This window comes from Nansenia antarctica (assembly GCF_963989245.1).
Source record: "Nansenia antarctica genome assembly, chromosome: 5".
In the NCBI taxonomy this organism is placed as follows: domain Eukaryota; kingdom Metazoa; phylum Chordata; class Actinopteri; order Argentiniformes; family Microstomatidae; genus Nansenia; species Nansenia antarctica.
The window spans coordinates 55,398,475-55,420,974 of record NC_137690.1 but is presented as its reverse complement, the minus strand read 5'-3'; the positions used below and the strand labels follow the sequence as shown (position 1 = coordinate 55,420,974).

The 22,500-nt window shown below is 45.7% G+C and overlaps 1 protein-coding gene across 1 annotated transcript; it reads right to left on the bottom strand.

Moving 5' to 3' along the window:
- Nucleotides 1–5,023: 5,023 nt before the first annotated feature.
- Nucleotides 5,024–18,953, bottom strand: LOC308158161 (SNF-related serine/threonine-protein kinase-like). The gene is made up of 9 exons (XM_080531760.1): nucleotides 18,835–18,953; nucleotides 16,425–16,861; nucleotides 15,912–16,130; nucleotides 15,505–15,751; nucleotides 10,484–10,625; nucleotides 9,177–9,389; nucleotides 8,682–8,822; nucleotides 7,384–8,344; nucleotides 5,024–7,134 (listed from the first exon to the last, which is right to left on the bottom strand). The coding sequence occupies exons 2-9, from the start codon at nucleotides 16,545–16,547 to the stop codon at nucleotides 6,751–6,753; spliced, it is 2,430 nt and encodes an 809-aa protein (XP_080387886.1). The 5' UTR covers nucleotides 16,548–16,861; nucleotides 18,835–18,953; the 3' UTR covers nucleotides 5,024–6,750.
- Nucleotides 18,954–22,500: the final 3,547 nt, after the last annotated feature.

Genomic DNA, 22,500 nt, shown 5'->3' with positions numbered 1-22,500 from the left:
AGCTCTCTCAGTACAGGGCAGACGACGTCCAAGTCTAATACACAACCCCACTTCACACCAGGAAATCAGTAGTCCATGTGTGTGATCAACTGATCGGTTATCAGATTGAAATGTACTTATCTCCCGTTTTGGTTTTAGAGGGAGGTTTGGGTGTTGAAGTAATTGAAGCAAGGCCCTGAACACAGAAAAGGCCTAAGTTCTGGGCCCAGGACAGTCCGGACGGATTGTATGGCAGCTAGTGCTGAGGCACAAACATGTACATTTTCAAGCCTGCAAACTGTGACACTTTAAAATAATGTGAAAAAATACTTTCTTGTGAAATATGACAACCCTAGTTGACTATCTGTGCAGTATAGTACAGTGGATTGTGTACATAGCCTCTATTGATGTAAACCAGCTCCTTACCTTCTTGTGATTTTATGCATCTATGCTTTTTCTAAAATGTGTTTCTTTTTCCTTTCCTAAACACCAGGGGAGCCTCCCCTCCTAAATGTTGTTGTTTGGTACCTGTACTGTAGCAATGACAAATAAAGTCTATCTATCTAATCCCGTCTCACCCCTCACAGGGATAAGAGCATCATAATATTGCCTTTCTGTTTCAGCTATGTCATAACTAGCCAGCTATGCCTGCTTTGCCTGATTTAAAGCGCATACAAATACGGCTTTCAACCAGCCAATTAAATGAAGTCCCATTTTGTTGAATGAGCCCGTAAAAATGTATGTTAATTGCGAAACTGACTAGCTTAATGAGTCACGCCATGTCTAATATCTCTGATGTCTCAGCTGGGAAATTATATAATAATGGTTTTAGTGATTGTTGATGATATTTAGTGCCCCCGCAAGACACCCATATTTACCCCCCATTTGAGAACAGATTTCAGGGGACAAAGACAACACTACTTTCAGTGTTCTACATGAACATGGGCATTTTTACCATGGACTAAATGACTTCTGTCAGTGTGTTATGTGAGACTAAATAGAGGTTGATTGTTCGTGATTATAATTATTGTTTTATTTGATGATTGCTGTGTTGTTGTCTGTGGAACCCTGAAGGGGCAGCACACAATGAGGTTAAGCAGTCCCTCTCAGATTCCGGTACCATTGATGGACCCCTCTGGACCTCTCTGTACATCAGCTCATCATTGGTTACATAGATTTAGTTTATCTAGGTTACATAGATGTTGTGTGTGCAACAACGTTGGATCCCATCATCACTGTTCTGGACAACCATTATGGCGTCATGAGAATGTCTGACTGTCTCTAGACTCATTATGATGTCATAAGAATGTATTACCATCCAGAACCATGTCTGTTTATCTTGCTACAATTGTAATGTCATAAGACTGTATGTTTGTCTTGATACCAATGTGATGTCATACCAATGTCTGTCAGTCTTGCTACCATTGAGATGTCACAGCAATAATAATAATAATAATAATAATAATAATAATAATACATTTTATTTGTAAAGCATTTTACATAAATAATCTCAAAGTGCTACAATTAAAAACAAGAAGATAAAACAATAAAAAATTTCAATTAAAAAAGGCTAATAAAAGGCTCTATTAAGGTTTTAAGGCTTCGTTTAAAAGCATCCACAGACTGTGGTGCCCTTAGGTGGTCAGGGAGAGCATTCCACAGCCTGGGAGCAGCCAAGCAGAAAGCCCGATCTCCCATGGTGCGGAGCTTGGTCCTGGGGGTCTTGAGGAGGTTGGTGGCAGTAGAACAGAGGATGCGTGAGGAGGTCTGAGGGGTATGGAGGAGTTCCTTGAGGTAGGAGGGGGCAGTTCCATGAATGCACTGGTGGGTGAGGAGGGAGACCTTGAATTCAATTCTGAGGGAGACGGGGAGCCAGTGAAGTGATTTGAGGATGGGGGTGATGTGATCATATTTGCGCACCCTCAACAGGATCTTAGCAGCGCTGTTCTGGATGTATTGAAGTTTCTAACAATGTCTGTGTTGCTACCATTATAACACACCCTGTTGACAATTTGTGTGTGTGTGGTTGAAAATGTGAGAAGTCTTTCTTTAGTGTTCACATGGGCATGCATGGCCACTAAAAGCTCACCATCCCTCATTACATCAAAACGTCTGATGTATTGCACTCTGTTTATTCCACCCTTCCCCTTCTCTCTCTCTGTGGTGAGATGACCCTTCCCCTTCCCCACCTCACTCTCTCTTTCTCTCTCTCTTTCTTTGCGGTGAGAGATGAAAGCATTGCTGAGCACATTGCTATTCTCCTCGCTTCTCAGTGTGAGTGACAGGGCCTAATGATTGCAGCTTTTAATTCTGATACGTTGCATTTGGAAAAGCACACACACCGCAGTGGTGCTGAGGCAGGACGTATGCTCTGCCAACTGTAGAAAACGTGTTCTCAGCAGGCGGAGACAACTTTTGATACGACGGGGTGGAAGGTGGTTAGGTGGTTAGGTGGAAGGTGGTTAGGTGGTTAGGTGGAAGGTGGTTAGGTGGTTAGGTGGAAGGTGGCTAGGTGGTTAGGTGGAAGGTGGTTAGGTGGTTAGGTGGAAGGTGGAAGTTGGTTAGGTGGAAGGTGGTTAGGTGGTTAGGTGGAAGGTGGTTAGGTGGTTAGGTGATTAGGTGGAAGGTGGTTAGGTGGTTAGGTGGAAGGTGGTTAGGTGGTTAGGTGGAAGGTGGTTAGGTGGTTAGGTGGAAGGTGGCTAGGTGGTTAGGTGGAAGGTGGTTAGGTGGTTAGGTGGAAGGTGGAAGTTGGTTAGGTGGAAGGTGGTTAGGTGGTTAGGTGGAAGGTGGTTAGGTGGTTAGGTGATTAGGTGGAAGGTGGTTAGGTGGTTAGGTGGAAGGTGGTTAGGTGGAAGGTGGTTAGATGGTAGGTGGTTAGGTGGAAGGTGGTTAGGTGGTTAGGTGGAAGGTGGTTAGGTGGAAGGTGGTTAGGTGGTTAGGTGGAAGGTGGTTAGGTGGTTAGGTGGAAGGTGGTTAGGTGGAAGTTGGTTAGGTGGAAGGTGGTTAGGTGGTTAGGTGATTAGGTGGAAGTTGGTTAGGTGGTTAGGTGATTAGGTGGAAGTTGGTTAGGTGGTTAGGTGATTAGGTGGAAGTTGGTTAGGTGGTTAGATGGTTAGGTGGAAGGTGGCTAGGTGGTTCCCTATGGACAGGGGTTAGGGTTAACCTATGGGGACAGAAAAATGGCACACTCCATCTCCCTTGATTATTGGTCAGTTAAACAAACACACACACACACACAAATGCACGCACGAACGCACGCACGCACGCACGCACACACACACACACACACACACACACACACACACACACAGCTGTGCTACAGTGTAAGAGGGTGATGGGTAAACAGTGTCCTGTTTTAGCAAGACTCCCAAACAAATACAAAGCCTGGCTGCTTTTGCTGGGCACACACACGCACGCACAGTTTTGCCGCAATGCTGCACCGTTTGTGTGTGTGTGTGTGTATGTGTGTGTCAGTCATCAGTGGAATAATCACAGAGTAATTGGGTGTTAGAATAACAAAGCGTCCCAGAGTCTCAGCAGGCTGTATTTAGTATAAAGACCAGTGAGATGGATCTGGACTGTTGACAGTGTGAGTCGGAAGCCTTTGTTCAAGACAGAGTTATTTTAGGAAAGCATCCGTGGATCCCTTATCAGTTGGTTGGCAGGAGACTTGAAACTGGCATCATTACATTGCCAGACGCTTTCAGAAAGTAGCAGTCTAAATGTGTGTTAGCAAACAGACTGCATGAACAATAGATTGAGCTTGTGTTCTTGCGGGCAGTACACAACCTTACACGGAGAGAGAGAGAGAGAGAGAGAGAGAGAGAGAGAGAGAGAGAGAGAGAGAGAGAGAGAGAGAGAGAGATGGACGGGTGTGTCTTACTATGGTACAACGGGGAAGTTAGGATCATCTTACAGCACCACACACACAACAACATGTCTCTATGACAGAACACTGAATTATACATTAGTGGAGTGGAGGGGAGACACACCTGACATCTCTGTCACCTGCACACCTGTGTGTGTGTGTGTGTGTGTGTGTGTGTGTGATACTACAGTAAGCCTGTAGGTCACCCCGGCCAGCCATCCCAGAGAACCCATCTGATCTGGTCACTGTGTTGAGTGAACAGTTGTTCTAAAGATTAGAAAGCTCCAGAATATTTACAGGGTATATACAGGAATCTTGAGGTTAATTTCAATACCTTTCTAAGACTTTTTAAAGACCTTGTCAATATTTTTCCAGACCTCACCGCCACTTCGATCTGTAACCGTTTATATCAGTGACACCTTTAACTTAACAGTTTTAGTTTGCAATAGACTAGACCACTATCATACAACAATTTCCGGTTTTTCTTTGTTTTTTAATTTAACTAATAAATTCAACTTTTACTAAAAGGTTTTAGGACTCAAACTCTTTGGACAGAGTCTAATTCAGAAAAATACCTACAAAATTCAAGACCTCATAAAATCGTGATAAGATTTTTAAATACGTATTAAGGGTCTTGATTTTCCCAAAATTGATTTATCAACTTTTAATGCTTTTCAAGACACCGCGGATACCCTGATTTATGGATACAAAGCCAACAGTCCCATTCGAAAAACACACACAGCTACCGTAACACTCAGTCAGATTGCTATCATCACAGTAGTCCCACCAGATCACTTGACAGTAAATGTGTGCCGTGAGGTGGTGAATAATCTCTATGTCTCTCCTCCCTGGACCACTGGTCTGTCTGTACTGTGCTTGACTTTGCCCAGGACATACAGTATGTACTGGCTGTTCACCCTCATCCATTAATCCTCCTTCTGAAGGAACTGTTGTTTTTGTGTGTCTCTGACTAGAGAGGGGACAGGGTAATGTGTTGCACTAACAACCCTTGGCCTGAAACTCCCTTGACATTAGCATACCATATTTGAACTGGATACATGTTGTATACAAAAAACCATGGCGATGGCTCCTATTGGAAGACCACCAGACATCCGAACAAGGAGTCCAACTTGACTATACTTTATTGACAACAGCTTTATTTCTTGTGTACATTATCCATATACATACAATACAATATGCTCAAGACAGATTATTCGGCACATCCATTTTGTTTTTGCAGTTGGTATTGCTGTGAGGCTAGGTGACTTTATACAGACCTTATTACAAGTCAGATACTGTCGATACAGGGGGAATGTACCTCGGTGGAGATTAAGTTAGCTACAGCTAAATACATGCACTCAGTAATACACCACAGGAGTGGGTTAAACAACCGTCAACACACCAACACTTGCAGGGGGGAGGGGGGGGGTGTTAGTATTTAGTATTCCCCACCCCCCTGTTGATTTTGACTTGGAACACTCAAAAAGCAGTTGGTCAACCACCATGGTCCTGGAGAACGACTTTAGAGTGCATGGTTTGGGTTCCAGCCCAGTTTGGTTCCACACCTGTTTCAGCTAATCACGGTCCTGTGGTGAGTTAGTGTTAGTGCTGGACTGGAACAAAAGCCTGTAAACACTGCAGCCCTCCAGGAGCAAACGGGGACAACAGTGATCTATGGGGATCTAGTAATCAGGGTCTAACTAGAAGTCACCAGCTCTACGGTGAACACTACTACCTATAGAAGCACCACTCGAAGTACGACTTTATATTTACACATTATTTGCAAAGTCGGCTAGAACTTTGTTGAGAGTTGACGAGCATGTGGTTATTTATCTGTTGAAGACTGCAGTGCATGTTCACAATACTAAACCGAGACTGTGAAATACCACACAATACCATGTAACTGTAACATACTATATTGCCAAATGCCCTCAGGGTATTTTTAACTATAGATGTGTAGCTGTTGGGCTGAGCCTGTGGTCCAACTCCTAATTCCACTCATACCACGACAGCCAAATCCCCTTATCTTACCCTTCCAGTCAGCACGCAACCCTGCAATATGAATGGCCCGAACGATTCACCATCAAAGGAAAATCGAGATACAAGATAAAAAACTAAAATCCCTTAAAAACAAGAAAATAAAAGGGATACAAAGATGATACCACTCTTATGACACCATGAGAGTGTTCATGTGTGTATGTGCAATGGGCTAAAAATATTCATATATAATAGCTGCAAGCTTAAATAAAGAGGGGGTGGTGGGGGTATGTGGAAATGTAGTAAACTAAAGATTGTCATTGTGCAACGTCAAGTAACTATCCTTCTTCCATCTCAGCATGAGAGTCTTCTCTCACTCCCTTTCTTATTCAGAGTAGGACAATTGAATCTGAACCTCTGGAGAGCTGCTGTATGTAAAGACTAGTTAGTCTAAACCCGCTATATTCCCTCTCTCTCTCTCTCTCTCTCTCTCTCTCTCTCTCTCCAGACCCAGTCCCTTTCTGCAGGGTCAGCAGAAAGGAGTTTCTCCAAAGTGCTTTTAAGAGGTAGAAATTAAAGAGAACATACAGCATGGATCTAAACTCTGAGCGCGGTTCTGTGCCTAAATGAAAACGCAAAGGCAAGAGGGTTTCCTGGCTTCTGAGAGTTATGGTAGCGGTTAGGCGAGGAGGAGGGAGAGAGAGAGGGAAGAGTGAATAAGAGAGGAGATGAAGAAAGAGGGTGAGGAGGAGAGAGCTAGCGGATGAAAGAGGAGGGAGAGAGAGAAACAGAAGAGAGGAGGACTAGTTGTGAGAAGGAGAGATGAGAGGATGGTAGAGAGGAGGAGGCGAGGAGGAGGGAGAAGACAAAAGGCAGGAAGAGAAGAGAGGAGAGGATGTGAGAGATAGAGGATGGTACATGGTGCTTTAGATGACCTGACAGCAGCTGTGTGCTGTAGGGGTACAGAGCAGGCCCTCTTTAGGGCTCCTGTGTATATTGACTGACAGCGTCTTATCACTCAGAGGCATCTGCAGCACCCGGTTCTTCAGGTTCCGGTGGTTCTCTCTGGCCAGGTCCAGCTCACCCAGCCTCAGCGTGCCCGAGTGCGGAGCCTCCAGGAGGGGGTCGGAGAGGGGGTCGAAGGGGGCCTGGTGGTGGTGGAGGTTACCTCTGGGTGATGGCCCCCCCAGGAGGGACACCTTATCCAGGCTGCCCGTGGAGCCCCCCATACACATCCTCCACATGGGCCGGTCCTGGAGGTCTGCGCCTCCCCTACTGCCTCCCCCTCCTCCCCCCGTCAGGCTGTGGAACTGGGAGCTCAAACACAGGCTCATGAGCTTCAGGCTCTCAACCAGTCCGCTGGCTGACTTGGCCGAGCCCCTCACCTGTCCCACCCCTATCCCAGGACTGCCTCCCTCTCGGTCTACCCTCGTCTTTCCTCCTCCTCCTCCTACGTCTCTACCTCCCCCTCCCCCTCCTCCCATCCCGGTGGCACAGCAAGACGGACTGCCCGGCCCTGTCACCCCCCTGTCTCCCCCTCTGTCTCCCCCTCTCCCTACGCTCTCGTTTCCCCCTCCTCCCCCTCTGGAACAGCTAGAGGGACTGCCTCGTCCTGTCTCCCCTCCCCCTCTCCCTCCCTCAGAAGGACTCCTGTCCCTCCCCCGCTTGTTGCCGTTAGCGTCGGTTGCTGTGTGCCCGTCGATGTCCAGTTGTCGTTTCCGGTGGCTGTCTGAGTCGTCGTCGCTCGTCTCTGAGCCCGGGGACGTCATGGACGTCATGGTAACTGCCTTAGCGACAGTTGTCAGGGAGGACACGTCTGACGACAACCCACTTGTTGTGTTCATGTTAGAGTTGAAAAAGAGAGTGGGCTTGGATGGGAGAGCCTGCTGCTGCTCTGGGTGGTGCCCACTCTCCTCTTTCTCTCTCTCCTTCTTCTTCTTCTCTCCTTCCTCCTCCTCCTCTCTTTCCTCCTCGTGTATCTGGTTGAGGACAGGAGCACTCTTACGAGACGCCAGCCGGTTGGTCACAGAAGAGGATGAAGAAGCCGAAGAAGAGGAGGAGACAGCTTTACGCCGAAGCACCACCTGGGTAGCGAGAGCAGAGGGAGAAGAGGAACCCTCCTCTTCCTCCTCCTCCTCATCTTCGTTCACACTGAACAGACAGGGGCTCCGTGGCTTAGAGGGGGCCGCTGGGGCCTGGCTACCCAATCTGAGGGGGTTGGAGTGGGGGTTGACCGGGGGCCTGAGTCCCCTCGACTGTTTCTGTCTGGCAGTCTGTAGTGACAGGGAGAGCCCTACAGGGGGCAGTGTGTGGGACGTGGGGAGTGTGTGTGAGGGGAGTATATGACTGTCTTGGTATCTCTGGTTCAGCTCCAGCAGGGCTGTTTTGGGCCGAGGGCTGTCGTGGAGGCTCTCAGCACTGCGGGCAGGGGACTGGGGACCCCCGGGGTGGGAGATGGAGGGTCCGACCAAACCGCCGCCCATGTCCTGGTGCACGTCCACCCTGGTAGGCCATGACTGTCTGGAGAGGGACACACACACACACACAAACACACACAGGGTGAGGGAGTCTTAACAACACAGAGAAAATAACAGGTTTAAGCAGACACAGAGATTTAGAATTGTGAACACCTCTTGCTATGCCACTTGTTATCCCTCCATGTTATCACCCCCCCCCTTCTGTATCTCTCACTCTCTCATTGCTTGTTTATTTGCAGTGACAGGTTCCATCCATCTCTCTCTCTCTCTCTCTCTCTCCCTCCCTCCTTCCTTCGGACTTCGCTGTGCCGATTGACAGATATACAGCCCTGCAGAGTCAACATGCTGAGTGTGTGTGTGTGTGTGTGTTTGTGTGGTACCTGAACTGGGCCTTTATGTTACTGGGGCTGGCTGATCGTGTCTGGCTGTGCAGCTCTCTCTCCTGCCTCTCTCTCAGTATCCTCTCCGCCAGCAGGTAATATGTAGCTGTGATGTGGTTATACTGATCAGACTCCAGGGCCCTGCAGAGGGGGGGGTGGGGGGGGAGAGAGAGAGAGAGAAAGAAAAATAATGCATGTGTTTACTGCAAATGTTATGCAAAAGCCAATGTCAATGCCCCACAGATCAAAAGCAATCATTACAGTGAATCAGAAGGCGATGACAGGGGAGGGTAACCGATTTAGTGTTGCACCAGCTGGAGATCAGGCACAGAGCGCACAGGGGTGCTAATGACGGATAAACGGAGGACAGCGGGAGGAATCAATTAGACGTGGCACCAGATGTACCGGCGTGTGAGGCCAGAGATCCAGAGATAATTCCTAGGTAATGAAAATTACAGCTAGTGTACTGTGTGTGTGTGTGTGTATATATCTTACTCTGTAACGGTCTCTTGGTCTGCGATGGCCCCCAGCACCATGCGTTGGATGATGCCAGCGTGCTCCTCCTCTGATAGGCTCCTGTGTGACACGAGGGGCGTGGTCAGCTTGGTGGCAGGAGAGGGGTCGACACCCTGAAGCCAATCGTGTCCCTCGATCAGCTCCAGCGAGGCCCGCTTCTTAGGGTCCCTCTGCAGCATGTGGCCTATCAGACTAGAGGGAGAGAGGGGGAGAGAGAGAGAGAGAGAGAGAGAGAGAGAGAGAGAGAGAGAGAGAGAGAGAGAGAGAGAGAGAGAGAGAGAGAGAGAGAGAGAGAGAAAGGAGTTAATGAAGGAGGCCCCTGATGTAATCTCTACATTAAATAAAATAATATTTGCAAAACTTGAAAATATGACTTATTATTATATAACCATTAAGAAGGTGATGATGTACTAGTATGTGTGACACTGTTGGCTGTCTGGTTTGTCGTTCGTAGCTGCAGTGGAGGACAGGCTCATTGTAAATGAATGGAATGAGGAATTGAAACGTGTTTGATACCTTTCCATGTGTTACAATGAGTCCGTCCTCCGACTTCTACCTCCACTAGCCTCCTTTTTTGTATCCTCTCTGCTTTAGTGTAACTTAGCAGCTGCAGCAACACAGGGTTAAAAATAGAGACTTTTCTAATGGATCCATCAGATACATTGGGTGTTAGAATAACAAAGCGTCCCAGAGTCTCAGCAGGCTGTATTTAGTATAAAGACCAGTGAGATGGATCTGGACTCCAGCAGCCTCTACTGATAATACACCTACAGACCACCAGGTGGACGGGTGGTGAGCTGCTTTTTGGCTGCTAAAGAGTTGGGCTGAGGTGACCCACAGAGTGTGGTGGGAGACGGGAGATGGGAGATGGGGCCGGGCCCGCCGAACCCTCCCCTGTCAACACTAACCCTGACAGGGCAGAAACAGACAGGAGAGAGGGGATATTGGCTGTATGTAGACCTGAAGTCACACAGCTCAATACACTTCATTGCCACTAGCCTCCTTTTTTGTATCCTCTCTGCTTTAGTGTAACTTAGCAGCTGCAGCAACACAGGGTTAAAAATAGAGACTTTTCTAATGGATCCATCAGATACACTCAACACAGCCCCGCACTGCATCTCTGCTGCCACGTCTGGCTGCAGTAGAGAGAAAAGCAGGACAGAAAGAGGAGGAGAGGAGAGGGCCTCTCTCCCTCTCTCTTTCTCTCTTCACACACATCTATCGACATGAAATATGCAGCACCTGCAGAGTACTCTCAAAACGGTGTGTGTGTGTGTGTTACTCACTCTATGCAGGCTGGGGAGATGTGTGAGGGTACTGTGTATTTGCAGTCCATGATCATGGTGAGGGTCTCACTGTCGTTGGTTTCCTGAAAGGGGGGCTGCCCGCACACTAACATGTACAGAATCACCCCTAGACTCCAGATATCTAGAGAAAGAGAGAGAGAGAGAGAGAGAGAGAGAGAGAGAGAGAGAGAGAGAGAGAGAGAGAGAGAGAGAGAGAGAAGGTCAGTCTATCATTATATAGTAGTACCTAGCATAAGGTGAATGGTGTGTGCACCACAGATGAAGAGAACGAGAAATAGAGCCACAGGAAGAGACAGAGATAAGGTGATGAAGAATGACAGGCAGACTAAGAAAAAGGGGGGAAATAATGCTGTGTTTTTTTTTTCTGCTTTATTCCAATGACCTAAATAACTAAAACCTGTTCCTATTCAAATGAAGCATGAATCACATTAGACCAGAACATTTACATAAATATACTATCCTAGGACACATCTGCCACGCCAAGGATGAAACATTGTACTGCTGTTGACACACACACACAGAAAGTGGGTTAATGTGCTCACCCTTCAAAGCCTCGACATGTCTAATTATATATGGAAGCATTATCATGGTCAGAACATGGGGAGATTAAAGGTCTACTGTATGCGTGTCATTTGTAGTCAGTATACATGTATTGTACATGACATGAAAGAGTTGCAAAGCTTTTGATGTGAGCAGGTGTGTTAATAAAGATATCATGTAATTTGATATCAGGGATATCAAAGAGGAGAGGCTAGTGGAGGTAGAAATTGGAGGATGGGCTCATCGTAATGTATGGAATGGAAGATGGAGATATGACTTCATTCAAATTCTTTATTCTGTTCCATGCATCACAATGAGCCCGTCCTCTGATTTATATTACATTATATATATATATATATACATAATATTATTATGCCATCTAGCTGACGCTTTCATCAGAAGTTACTAACATTGCAGTGGGTGTATACATTTTCCATGATCCCAGCGGGAACCAAACCCACAGCCTAAGCATTGTTAGGACCAACTGAGCCATAGAGGACCACAACCTTTCTACCTCTACCAGCCTGTTTTATATATGCAGGTTTACGTTGGGTTTATGTGGAGTAGTCACTGTTATTGCTGAGGGAGAATCTAATGTTGCAGCCGACGGAAATGAACATTGCAGTCGCCATCCTCACAGTCCAACGTATCCTAGCAACAGCGGCCCCAGTCGCTCATTTCCTCGTCAGAGGATCACAGACCTCTTGGATAACTTTATTTATAAACCAGTTAACGATTTAGGGAAATTGTTACCTAGAAAGCAGCAGGCTGACCATTTCCTGGATAGCTATATTTGAATGCAACACTTGTCACAGCGTCTGTGTCATTAGTGGTGAAATGGCTCAGCTGTGTCCCCAACCCTCCTCTTAAGACCTGGGGTTCAGACACAACCTGCTCCCCATAACAATGCTGCTCTTCTTTTTTGTCCTGAGTGGGGCAGTCCCACTCATATTTTTCATTTTATTAGACAGATGTAGTGAAGACAGACAGAAAAGTAAGGAGAAGAAGGGGCATGTCAGCAGGGCATGGGCCGGATTCGAACCCATGCCTACATGGGCATATGTGTGCACTGTAGACCGCGATAGACCACTGGACCACCCCAGGCCACAATCATGCTCTTCTTAAGGTCTGGTCTTAACCTTCCTCTTCTGTTTGTTTCATTTTCCAACTTTGCTACTTTCGGTCAAAATTGACCGGTGTGTTTTGCACAGTGATATCTCTGGAACCCCTTATCCAATTTTGATGGTTGACATCTCATTTGAACAGTCAAAGCAAGTAGAATCAAGGGGTGGCAGACAGAATGACACCAGGGGTTAATTTCATATTATAATTATAGTGTTTACTGTACATTACTGTATATTATAAAAATGCCTGCCATGTAGGCTGTGTGTACTGGAGATGGAAATTATTTAGTTAGTGTTGTAGCTGAGATTCTTCCCGTTCCAACAACATAAACAGAAACATCATAGGTGTGTCACGGTTCAATAAATCCCCCAAAATGCAATGCAATTCAATGCAATCAAGTGTATATGCTATGGGGCCTAGGGTGGAGGATAACATAAGGTCTTGAGGCAATGGGATGAAAAACACAATAAAGTCATTCGGTCAGATTTGACCGTCAACAGAAGAGGAAGGTTAAGACACAACCTGCTCCCCATAACAATCATGCTCGGAGGCTTGGAATGCCATGTAGCTCAGAGACAGCCCCTTTATCTCTGCAGCCAACCAGCACGTAGGCACTGCACTGTGCCACTTGGCACACCTCCACACCTTGCCCGCAGGTATCACCTTGGCAACAGCGATCCCCGGCCCTGTTACCTCAAAGCCCAGTATGATCCAGGGAATAAGCGGCAGAATTCATCTGGCTTATTCTGATCTAGCACTAAAAAACGCCTGCTTCTTACCTTGTCCAATACACAACTCCTGTCAATCACATTCTCACACAATGAATAATACTAGCAGCTGCTATCAAAATCTTATCAGCTGAAATAATTGAAGCAGAACAGGAACACACACACACACACACACACACACACACACACACACCTCATTTAAAATCTGGGTCAAATACTCAGACAGGACATTCATGGCGCTTTTCCACTACCGTGCCGTACCGTGCCGTACCGTGCCGGGCCGCGTGATCCCAGTTTGTTTTGCTTTCTCCACTGCCAACCGAGCCGTCCCGGGCCATAGTACCCGTGACGTTTTTAGTTCCAGTTCGAGAGGGGTACTTTCGGTACTTTCGTGCCAGGCTGTGTGTGACGCTGCAGACCGTTGATTGGTCAATGGTAATCGTCAACATCGTCATCCCATGTTCATAGACTTTATCGCTAACCGCCATTTTTAAATACCACAACAGATTTCACTCTCGGAAAATGTCACTTACTGTTTCTGTAATAACTTATTAATAAAGATTAGAAACATTATGATAACCATCTTATTATCTTAGTTTAATGTAATTTCAATGCATCATAGAACTCCTACCCGTACCATACCGAACTTTTCAAATGCGTGCCGTGCTGAGCCGTACCGGTCTGGTCAATGGAAAAGCGCCATAAGGGACAGATAACCTCAGACCTGACTACATTGGTAGAGCAGGCTTCGTCGTGGGCACTAACCCCCTCTCCAAACACATGCGCACGCACGCACACACACATCATAAAGGCCATTACTCGGGTCATCTGCTCTGCGTAAAAGAGAGGGAGAAAATAGAGAGCAGTAGCAAGGAAAGAGGAGAAAACCAGCCTTGTGCCTCCTCTCTCTCTGTGTGTCCCTTTTCATTTCATTCCCATTACTTTTTCATTTACTCCTCTTGTGCTTTGGCTCAGGGAGGATCGATGGGTAGTGACAGTGTTGCACTGAGCTCTCACTATCAGAGGGGTGGGGGGGACCAATGCCACTGTGAATTGATATAGCACTTCATATTACACTGACTGAGACACTATGGCTTTCAATGGGAAAAATAAATCGCAGTTAAGTAGCGATTCTCCCCACCTTCAGGGACAGACAAGGAATAAGTATCCATGTCTTAGTAGGCATCCCTGCAGAGCTTTAGTATGGTAACTTTGTCATCTTAAAAACTGGGACAGGGTTGGAGTATCCAGGCCACAATGTTTACAGGCAAGACTACGGTGGAGGGAACTGATCTTAGATCATCAGTACGGCAAACAAAAACAAGGTAATTATAGCGACCAGATGGAGCCAAAAGTAAAATGTCGCTGAGAGACGCGAGCAGGGTCTGGGTTGGTACTTGTATGACGCGCCAAACAATTTGCGGAGATGAAAAGTACGTTTTAGAGCATTATATTCAAGCCGGAAAATAACAATCACGGCTTTAGATATGCGGTCAACAAAAACACAGCAACCCTGGCTCCCCTCTCTCTCCACTCCCGCCAAGCAAGGTGTGCAGGTGGTTAAATTACCTCACACAATATCACCGCCCATGTGACTTCTCAATACAGTGATTAAGGCAATAAACAAACAATCGAAATAAACTCACAATAAACCCATTAGCCTTTTATACTAAATACGCCATCGATCATATTCATGGAAATCAGCTCAAGTATCAAGATGCAGCATCCACACACTCAATATATAGATTTTTGCACAGTTTTGAGTGTGCGGATGCTGCTTCTTTTCATTCCTTTTGAAGGGGGGGGGGGGTTTACTCATGCAATGTATCATTATATCATTAACGCACGTATGGATTTTATTTACAACATGCAATCAAGAAGGACATGTCAATAAAACACTTATGAGAGCCAAGAGGTTTTCAAAGCTGCTCTCCACATTTGAAATGATCAGCCTCTGCAAAGGACTATGCAGATTCACTGATATCGATCATGTGATTAACGTGATTCATATAATTTCTTGAGTCGTTTGACAGCCCTAATGAAATTACTTAATACTCTAATACTTACTGTAAATCAACTGTTAGTGTAGCTGTGTCTGTATGTATGTAATAACAAGTATACGCTTTGTTGTTTTAATGTAAACCACCATATAAATAAAGCGTTACAGTACCAACTCCAACAATAACAAAGCAAAGTGATTACAACAAAGTGCTAGCAGCCATAACACCATAGAGTCAATCTCTTAAGGCATACCATAATAACCCGTTAACCCCTGAACCACCTCCCACTGTAGCAGCAGTCTGATAAGGGTGGGAGTGTGTCTTCTAGCTGTATATAAAACGTTATAGTTCCTCTGACGAGGCCATCAGTCAGACTGGGAGTGTGTGTGTGTGTGTGTGTGTGTGGAAGGGGGGGGGGGGGTGGGATTGGTACTGTACGTGCTGTTCCCATTGCTGAGAAGAACACACACTGGACTATGGACTGGCTGAGGACAATATAGTACAGCACACACACATAAACTCAACCACCACCCACCCACCTAGGCAGGCAGGGAGATAGGGACACACGCACGCGCACGCGCACATGCACACACACACACACACTCACCTACAGCAGGAGCATCGTATTCGTCTCCCAGAAGTATTTCTGGAGCAGAGTAGGCCAGAGAGCCACAGGAGGTGTTGAGTTTCTTCCCAGGTTGGAACTTGTTACTGAAGCCAAAGTCAGTGAGTTTGACCAGGCCCTGCTTCTCAAAGAACACCACATTCTCTGGCTTCAGGTCCCTGTGCACCACATGGAGCCGGTGGCAGTAGGAGATGGCATGGACGATCTGGGCAAAGTAACACTTGGCCACCTGGTAGAGGGGAACATCTACAACTGTCTATCAACTGACCAAATAAATGAATTCCAACAAAGGACACTTGAATGTTTTATGACGCATGGACACACACTAACACACACTAATAACACATACGAACACACACTAACACACACTAACACAGACGCACGCGTACCTCTTCACTCAGGCCTCCATCGTGTTTCATGATACAGTCATACATGTCCCCTCCGTCTCCCAGCTCCAGGATGAGGTAGAGTTTGGTTGCCGTGTCGATGACCTCGTACAGCCGCACAACGTTAGGGTGCTGCACCAGCTTCATACACCGCACCTCCTGGAACAGGTGTCCCCTAGCAACAGGGTCCAGCTTGGTCTTGTCAATCACCTTCACAGCCACCTTTAATGGTAATGAAATAATACCGTCAATGTTACTTATGATCATCATCATCATCATCATCAGTAACATGATTATAATAATACATTATTATAGCATACTGATTTTCATCCACCCCCTCTACTCGGGGACTGATTAAGACCTGGGACACCAGGTGAATGGACTCTCTCTCATGGCCAATCAATGACTTGACAGTAATCCATGGGTTAGCAGGGAGAACAGATGACCAGCAGTGCTGCAGCCCTCAGGGTCCAGATTTGATTAAGCAGCCAAGACAGAAAAACAGGTGATAAATACCTTCTCTCCGGTGAACACGTGGCGGGCTAGTTTGACCACGGCGAAGTGTCCGCGTCCCAGAGTTTTATCCAGGTCGTACAGGCCGGCGATCTTTCCGTCGTGACCCCGTTTGAACCCCGCCATGGCTGCTGGGGAGTAAGAAGAGGCTGCTCCTAGTCCGCCGATCTGAGGTCAGTTTTCCATCTCCCCGCTTATGGTGAAGGAAAGGATTGAGGCAGGGGAACTGGTCCTTGATCTGTAGACAACAGGTAACTTCACACCTCCAAGGACTTGCTGGAGCTGGGTGGGTTAGATGGCCAGTGGTTGTAAGGGTTTAGGAGGGTGGAGACCCCTGGAGGACCGGAAGGGAAGTGCACTCAGGAGAAGAGTTGCATTCAGCTCTACCGCAGTACGTCTGCTAATTACCAGAAACCCATGGTGAAGACGGCCCTTCGGCCCTGTAGGAGGGAGGGAGAGAGTGAAAGAGAGAGAGAGAGAGAGAGAGATACAGAAGGGAGAGAGATAGAGCATAATTTCAGACAGGCATACACATTGAGTAAATGTGTGAGACTCCCAGTCAGTGCTCTAGGGCAGTTCACCTGAGGGTAGCTGTACTGCTGCAAATATCTCATTACATAAAACCCCATGTAGGCATGGCACTCCTTACCAGTCCCTGGCCACGTGCCATGGCACAGGCAGAGACACAACCGCTTCCAGGAACATTCCTGACAGGTGACCCTCATTGAGGTGTGTGCTCTACTGTAGCATGGAAACTGGTCTTACACACAGATATTGTGACTGTGTAGGGCCCAATCCTAATTCACCCCTTGGCCCTACATTTTAGCCCTACCCCTCCGTTTTGCGCGTTCATGTGTAGGGGTAGGGTGTTCCAATTGTTGTTGACATGTAGGGGTAGGGCCAAGTGGTAGGGCTTCATAGCCCTCCAAACAGAGTTTTTTCAGATGCCCACTCCAAACAGAGTTACAAACGAGTGTTGTGCGAAACCCAGAATGCGTTGCGAATAATCGGCGAGATAGTAGCAAACGCACAAACAATGAGGAAGAAAACCACAAATGTAATTATTGCCTTTGTTAATAAAGATTTTTAAAATGATGACAACCATGAAACTGAAACAACTCCTCTCCCTGGAAACTGGCTATAGCCTACTAAACCCTACCTGACATTCTTGACTTATTCCTCCACCAAGGAAATTGAGTTTGTGTGTCGGTGTACATGCTCTCTCTCTCTCTCTCTGGCATTATTTCTTTATTCCCCCTCCTCTCTCTCTCTCATGGGGGCGAACTCTTCACCGCCCTACCAATCTACACCATGAGAGACTTACGATGTGTCAGTCATCATAACTACCACAGGTATCCCGCCATCCTGTCATACTGACAATAGAGCATTGTATACAAGATCAAAACAGACTCAGCTGTGCAGCTCTCAGGCCTGCTGCTGTAATAGGATGTTGCTGTGACAGGTGAGTGATCTGATAAGCCCCATCATGCTGTCAATTACCCCAAGATCAACTGGTGCTACCTCATCAGAGTATTTTAGGACTGTTGTGATGCAATCCCAAGCCTTTCTCAATCAAAACAGAGTCTCATCCCAGATGAAAACACAACAACAACCCACCAGACAGAGACTAGAGAGGTGGTGTGTAACTGTACCCCTAGCGAGTCGCCTATTATATATATATTGTTCTATTGATTTCCCTGTTAGCAGAACCAGAGGCAACACATTGTGTGCAGTGAATTGCCGAGGTCTGATCCCAATAGATCCCTCAATTTCTCCACAACATGAGCTGGATGACAGGTCCTGGACAGAACACAGGCTCCTATTGTTATGATGAATGTAGCCTCCCGTTAAGTGAGTATGTATGCTACTGCCAGGAAGTGTGCACATTTATGGGCCAGGTAAAGGAGCTAGGCCGGATAAGCAAGGTCCCTGGTTCAACGGGCCCCACTCAATACAATAAACTCTCACTGTCTCCCTGCCTCCCCTTTCCGTGGGGTTTATGCACCTGGAAACATACAATATAGAATACAATATATTTAAATATGAACAACAAGTACACGAGAAAACTTAGCAGCCCAGGACACAAAGCGACATCGAGTTAGTTACAACAATGCTCTCTGTCCATGTCCACACAGACAGAAGGACAGACAGCACCGGATGCAGCCTGCGTAATTCAAAAAATTCAAAAACACGCCGTCAAAGCCCATACCCGCACAAACCCGCGACATTCAGCACAACTTCGCCTTTGGAGAGACGCACACACTAACTAAGTGATCATAATACGTGTTCGATTATAACAACGAAGGTAGTTTGTAGTCGGATATTCAGAATGATTCTGGAATTATGTAGAAATATATAGAACTTCAATGCGATGATAGGATACACACTACTACGGCAGGGTGATTCTTCTTACCGCCGAATAAACGCCGAATCCTTTCCAGATCTCTTTTACACCGCCGCTTGATTACAGTGGCCTACCTACCACTTCATGCTTCAGTTTGGTCAATATATTAATATGGCATCGTCCTCTTCTTTGCTTCACTGGTACCAACTGCAAACTGTCAGGCAATTCTTTTCCACCGCCCTGAGTGTGAAAATCTCTCTCTCTCTCTCTCTCTCTCTCTCTCTCTCTCTCTCTCTCTCTCTCTCTCTCTCTCTCTCTCTCTCTCTCTCTCTCTCTCTCTCTCTCTCTCTCTCTCCCATTCATCTCTGACGTCAGGGCTACGTACACCAGAAGGCATGATTTTATTTCTGTATGTTAAATGTTTATTCATAATATTACACAAATAGACACCCCGTGGTCGTTGACATTTAGAAGACGAAGGGAGGGTAAGACACACACACATCAAGATGGGTCGGGAACAGAACGCTTGTTTATGACTCTAGTCTAGGTTATAAAACAACATCGCATTCAATGTTGATCTTAGCCGATACGAGTTTAATCATATACAAATAATGTGTTCATGCACTGCACCTAGAGTGTAGGCACATGTGAAAAACAATGCAAACAAATGCAAATAAATCCCATAATAAGTAACCCCATTCACCATCTTCACTCACATTCCTCTTATAATCATCATTGTTTCATAACCATGGACAAGAGTAAATATCCAGGGATAATTTGTCTTATTGTTTCCCCTCTCTCTCGCACCTACACACACAGAGACACAACAGAGACATACATACACACACACACACACCACGCCTTGTTCTTGTCTAGACTAGACTCTTCTAAAAATAGTTATAGAAATGTTGAATGATCTTTCACTAGGCCACTAAAACAAGCAGCAGGAGCATTTCCATGTGTTCACTACATAGACAGTCTACACCGATAGACCCCAAGCTGTCTGTTCTGTCACCACTCTAGGTCATTATTATGAGAGACTGGATAGGTTAAAGACAGGTTGAGCTACTTCCATATTACTTCTACCTGCTCAAGCCTTTCAAGGCCAACTAGAGATTGTGTTAAATCTTAGCACAGAAACCATAGCCTAAACCTCTGTCTAAGGTGCTCAGTCACTGTTCTAAGCCAGGCTGAGACAGTATTTAACTGACTGTTATGTAATATTGACATGCACTTCATTCAGCTATCTGTAAGTGGGGCCTGGATTCAGCCTTGTTCTAAAGCTAAGTTAACACTACAAATGAGAACGTGGATTTGCTGACCTGCCTATGTATTACCCTTAATGTAGATACAACCATGCAACATGAAATACATCATCAATGTTGAGTCCTCCCACACATTAAAACACATAAAGGTGAAGGGAGAGTTAGGTGGGTAGAATATGTGTATAATAATATATATATATATATATAACTGCCGCTTTAAGATTGTAATGACACTGCCAAAGGACCCTTCAATCTATCTCAAGGAAAGGGGGGGTGTCATCAAGTGACCAATCTCTTGTCTTGTGACCTGTTCTCACTCCTGTACTTATCTTTTTGTCTGGAATCGTTGTACTGTATCTGAACACACGCACACACACACACCTCATCACCACTGAATCTCACAAACATAATATGTTTATCTGCTCACCCCTGAATCTCAGACACACACACACACACACACACACACACACACACATATCTCCCTCTCCACCCCCACTCCTGTCTGTCTGTGTGGAGAGCTTCAACCCACAGAGGCCAGAGGAGGCAAAATAGACACTGAGTCAGCTAGGCTACACACACTCTGTATAGTTGTGTTAATATCCTTCCACTCTCCCTGATGCACTCTACAACATCCTTAACTAGAGCATATTAAATATGTTTATCATATATTTCAGTGTAGTGCTCACCCTGATGTGGTGCATGAGTCTCCATATTCTCATGTCAAATGGCATGTGCATAGCTGACTGTAATCTAGGCCTAACACCTACTCCTCATATCTGTGTATCTCCCTCCTAAATTAGATCTGTCAATGACACAACTCCCCATGATAACGTCTGGCGTCTCTATTTCTCAACCTAGTGCCATCCAGTGGCGGAATCCAAGAATAGCACAGGAATATGGTATTTCATAGTGCTTCTTCATGAATGGAAACAGCCTGGCATTTTATTACCGTACTTTGTCACAAATAAATCCTATATTAATTGTTTAAAAATCTTCAATGATTGATTACATCCACTAAATTACTGTAGGCCTATATGTTACGGTACATGTGGGAAAACTAGGGTTAGGGTTAGGTGCTACGTCGACTTGGTACATGCTGGCATGTCTAACCCTAACCGTAGCACCCTAGCACCTAACCCTAGTTTTCCCACATGTACCGTAACATATACACTTAATTTAGTTAGCTACGGTGTACAAGTCGAGGGTGGTATGCATATCCTGGCTGCTAAGAGCTACAATTAATGACTTAATTACTAATGATTAACATCAGGGGTGCAAACTGGTGATGGCCCAAAAAGGTGACACTATTTTTCTCACTAAGACAATTATCAATGTGTGGATAACATTTTTGTTGATGGGGTTGATAGCACTAGCACTAATGGTGGTCTCAGCGGCGGTCCTAACCTTAACACCCGCATAATTATGTTGAAAACAGGTTGCTTAGTGTGACTGTGTCCTCCAAACTGTCTAGAATTGTATCTAGCTGCATGAAGCTAAAAGTTATTTCAACAGCAGCGGAGTTTAGCAGACAGGAAGATTAGTTAGAAGAATAGTCATCATGTGACTTGGATGAGACGTAGACCCCCCCCCCCCCAAATATATTTTTTGCAGATCTACACGATTCACGTGGATTACCTATTTTGAAGTAAAAACGGCTAATTTAGCAGAAAGGTGACAAGTTTGCACCCCTGTAACATACGATCTAAGTACAAACTCCTGCACACCTTTGAGGACTGCATTGAGAATTCATGGTTTGCTAGCAGTAACACTAGTACTAAAAATAATAACCAAGTACCGGTACAATCTTTGTGATACTATTTTAGTTGTCAATTAGTACTTAATTAGAGACTACTGTACTTGATTGAAACAGTGGACGTGTTTTAGTAAATGCTAAAGAAATAATCTATAGGTTAGTCATGTAATTACCATTTTCTCAATAAAAAAAAAATACTATATACAGCAGATTACCAAAGTGTAGCTATCGTTTATTTGTCCAATAGCAGGTGACTGACTGATCTCGACCTCTGAGGAAGATGGTGTGGTGAACAGATAAGTAAGACAAGAGGACCAGGGCCAACAAGTCAACAGGAGGGTTTATTTGGGGATGAATTATGCCTTCTTTGCGGCTTCCTTCTGCAGCTTCTTCACCTCGTGCTTGATGATCTTGTTCCTCTGTAGAGATATAGAACAGCCAATCAGTATCAGAGGAATACATAATGAAGCACACGACATCATTAACTTTTAATGAGTGATTACTGAGAGGTTGGAACATTTCACAAATACAGCCAATGGATATCTTGTTTCCCCAATAAAGGTACATGCTGAGGCAATCATTTCCAGTCTTCGAGCCTTAATGATGGAAAAACGATCGTCTGACATTTAGATTAACCTAATGCTCTCTACTTACCATCCTCTTGGCCTTCATCACCTTGAAGCGGTCAAAGTCAGACATCTGGGCTCTCTGCAAAGA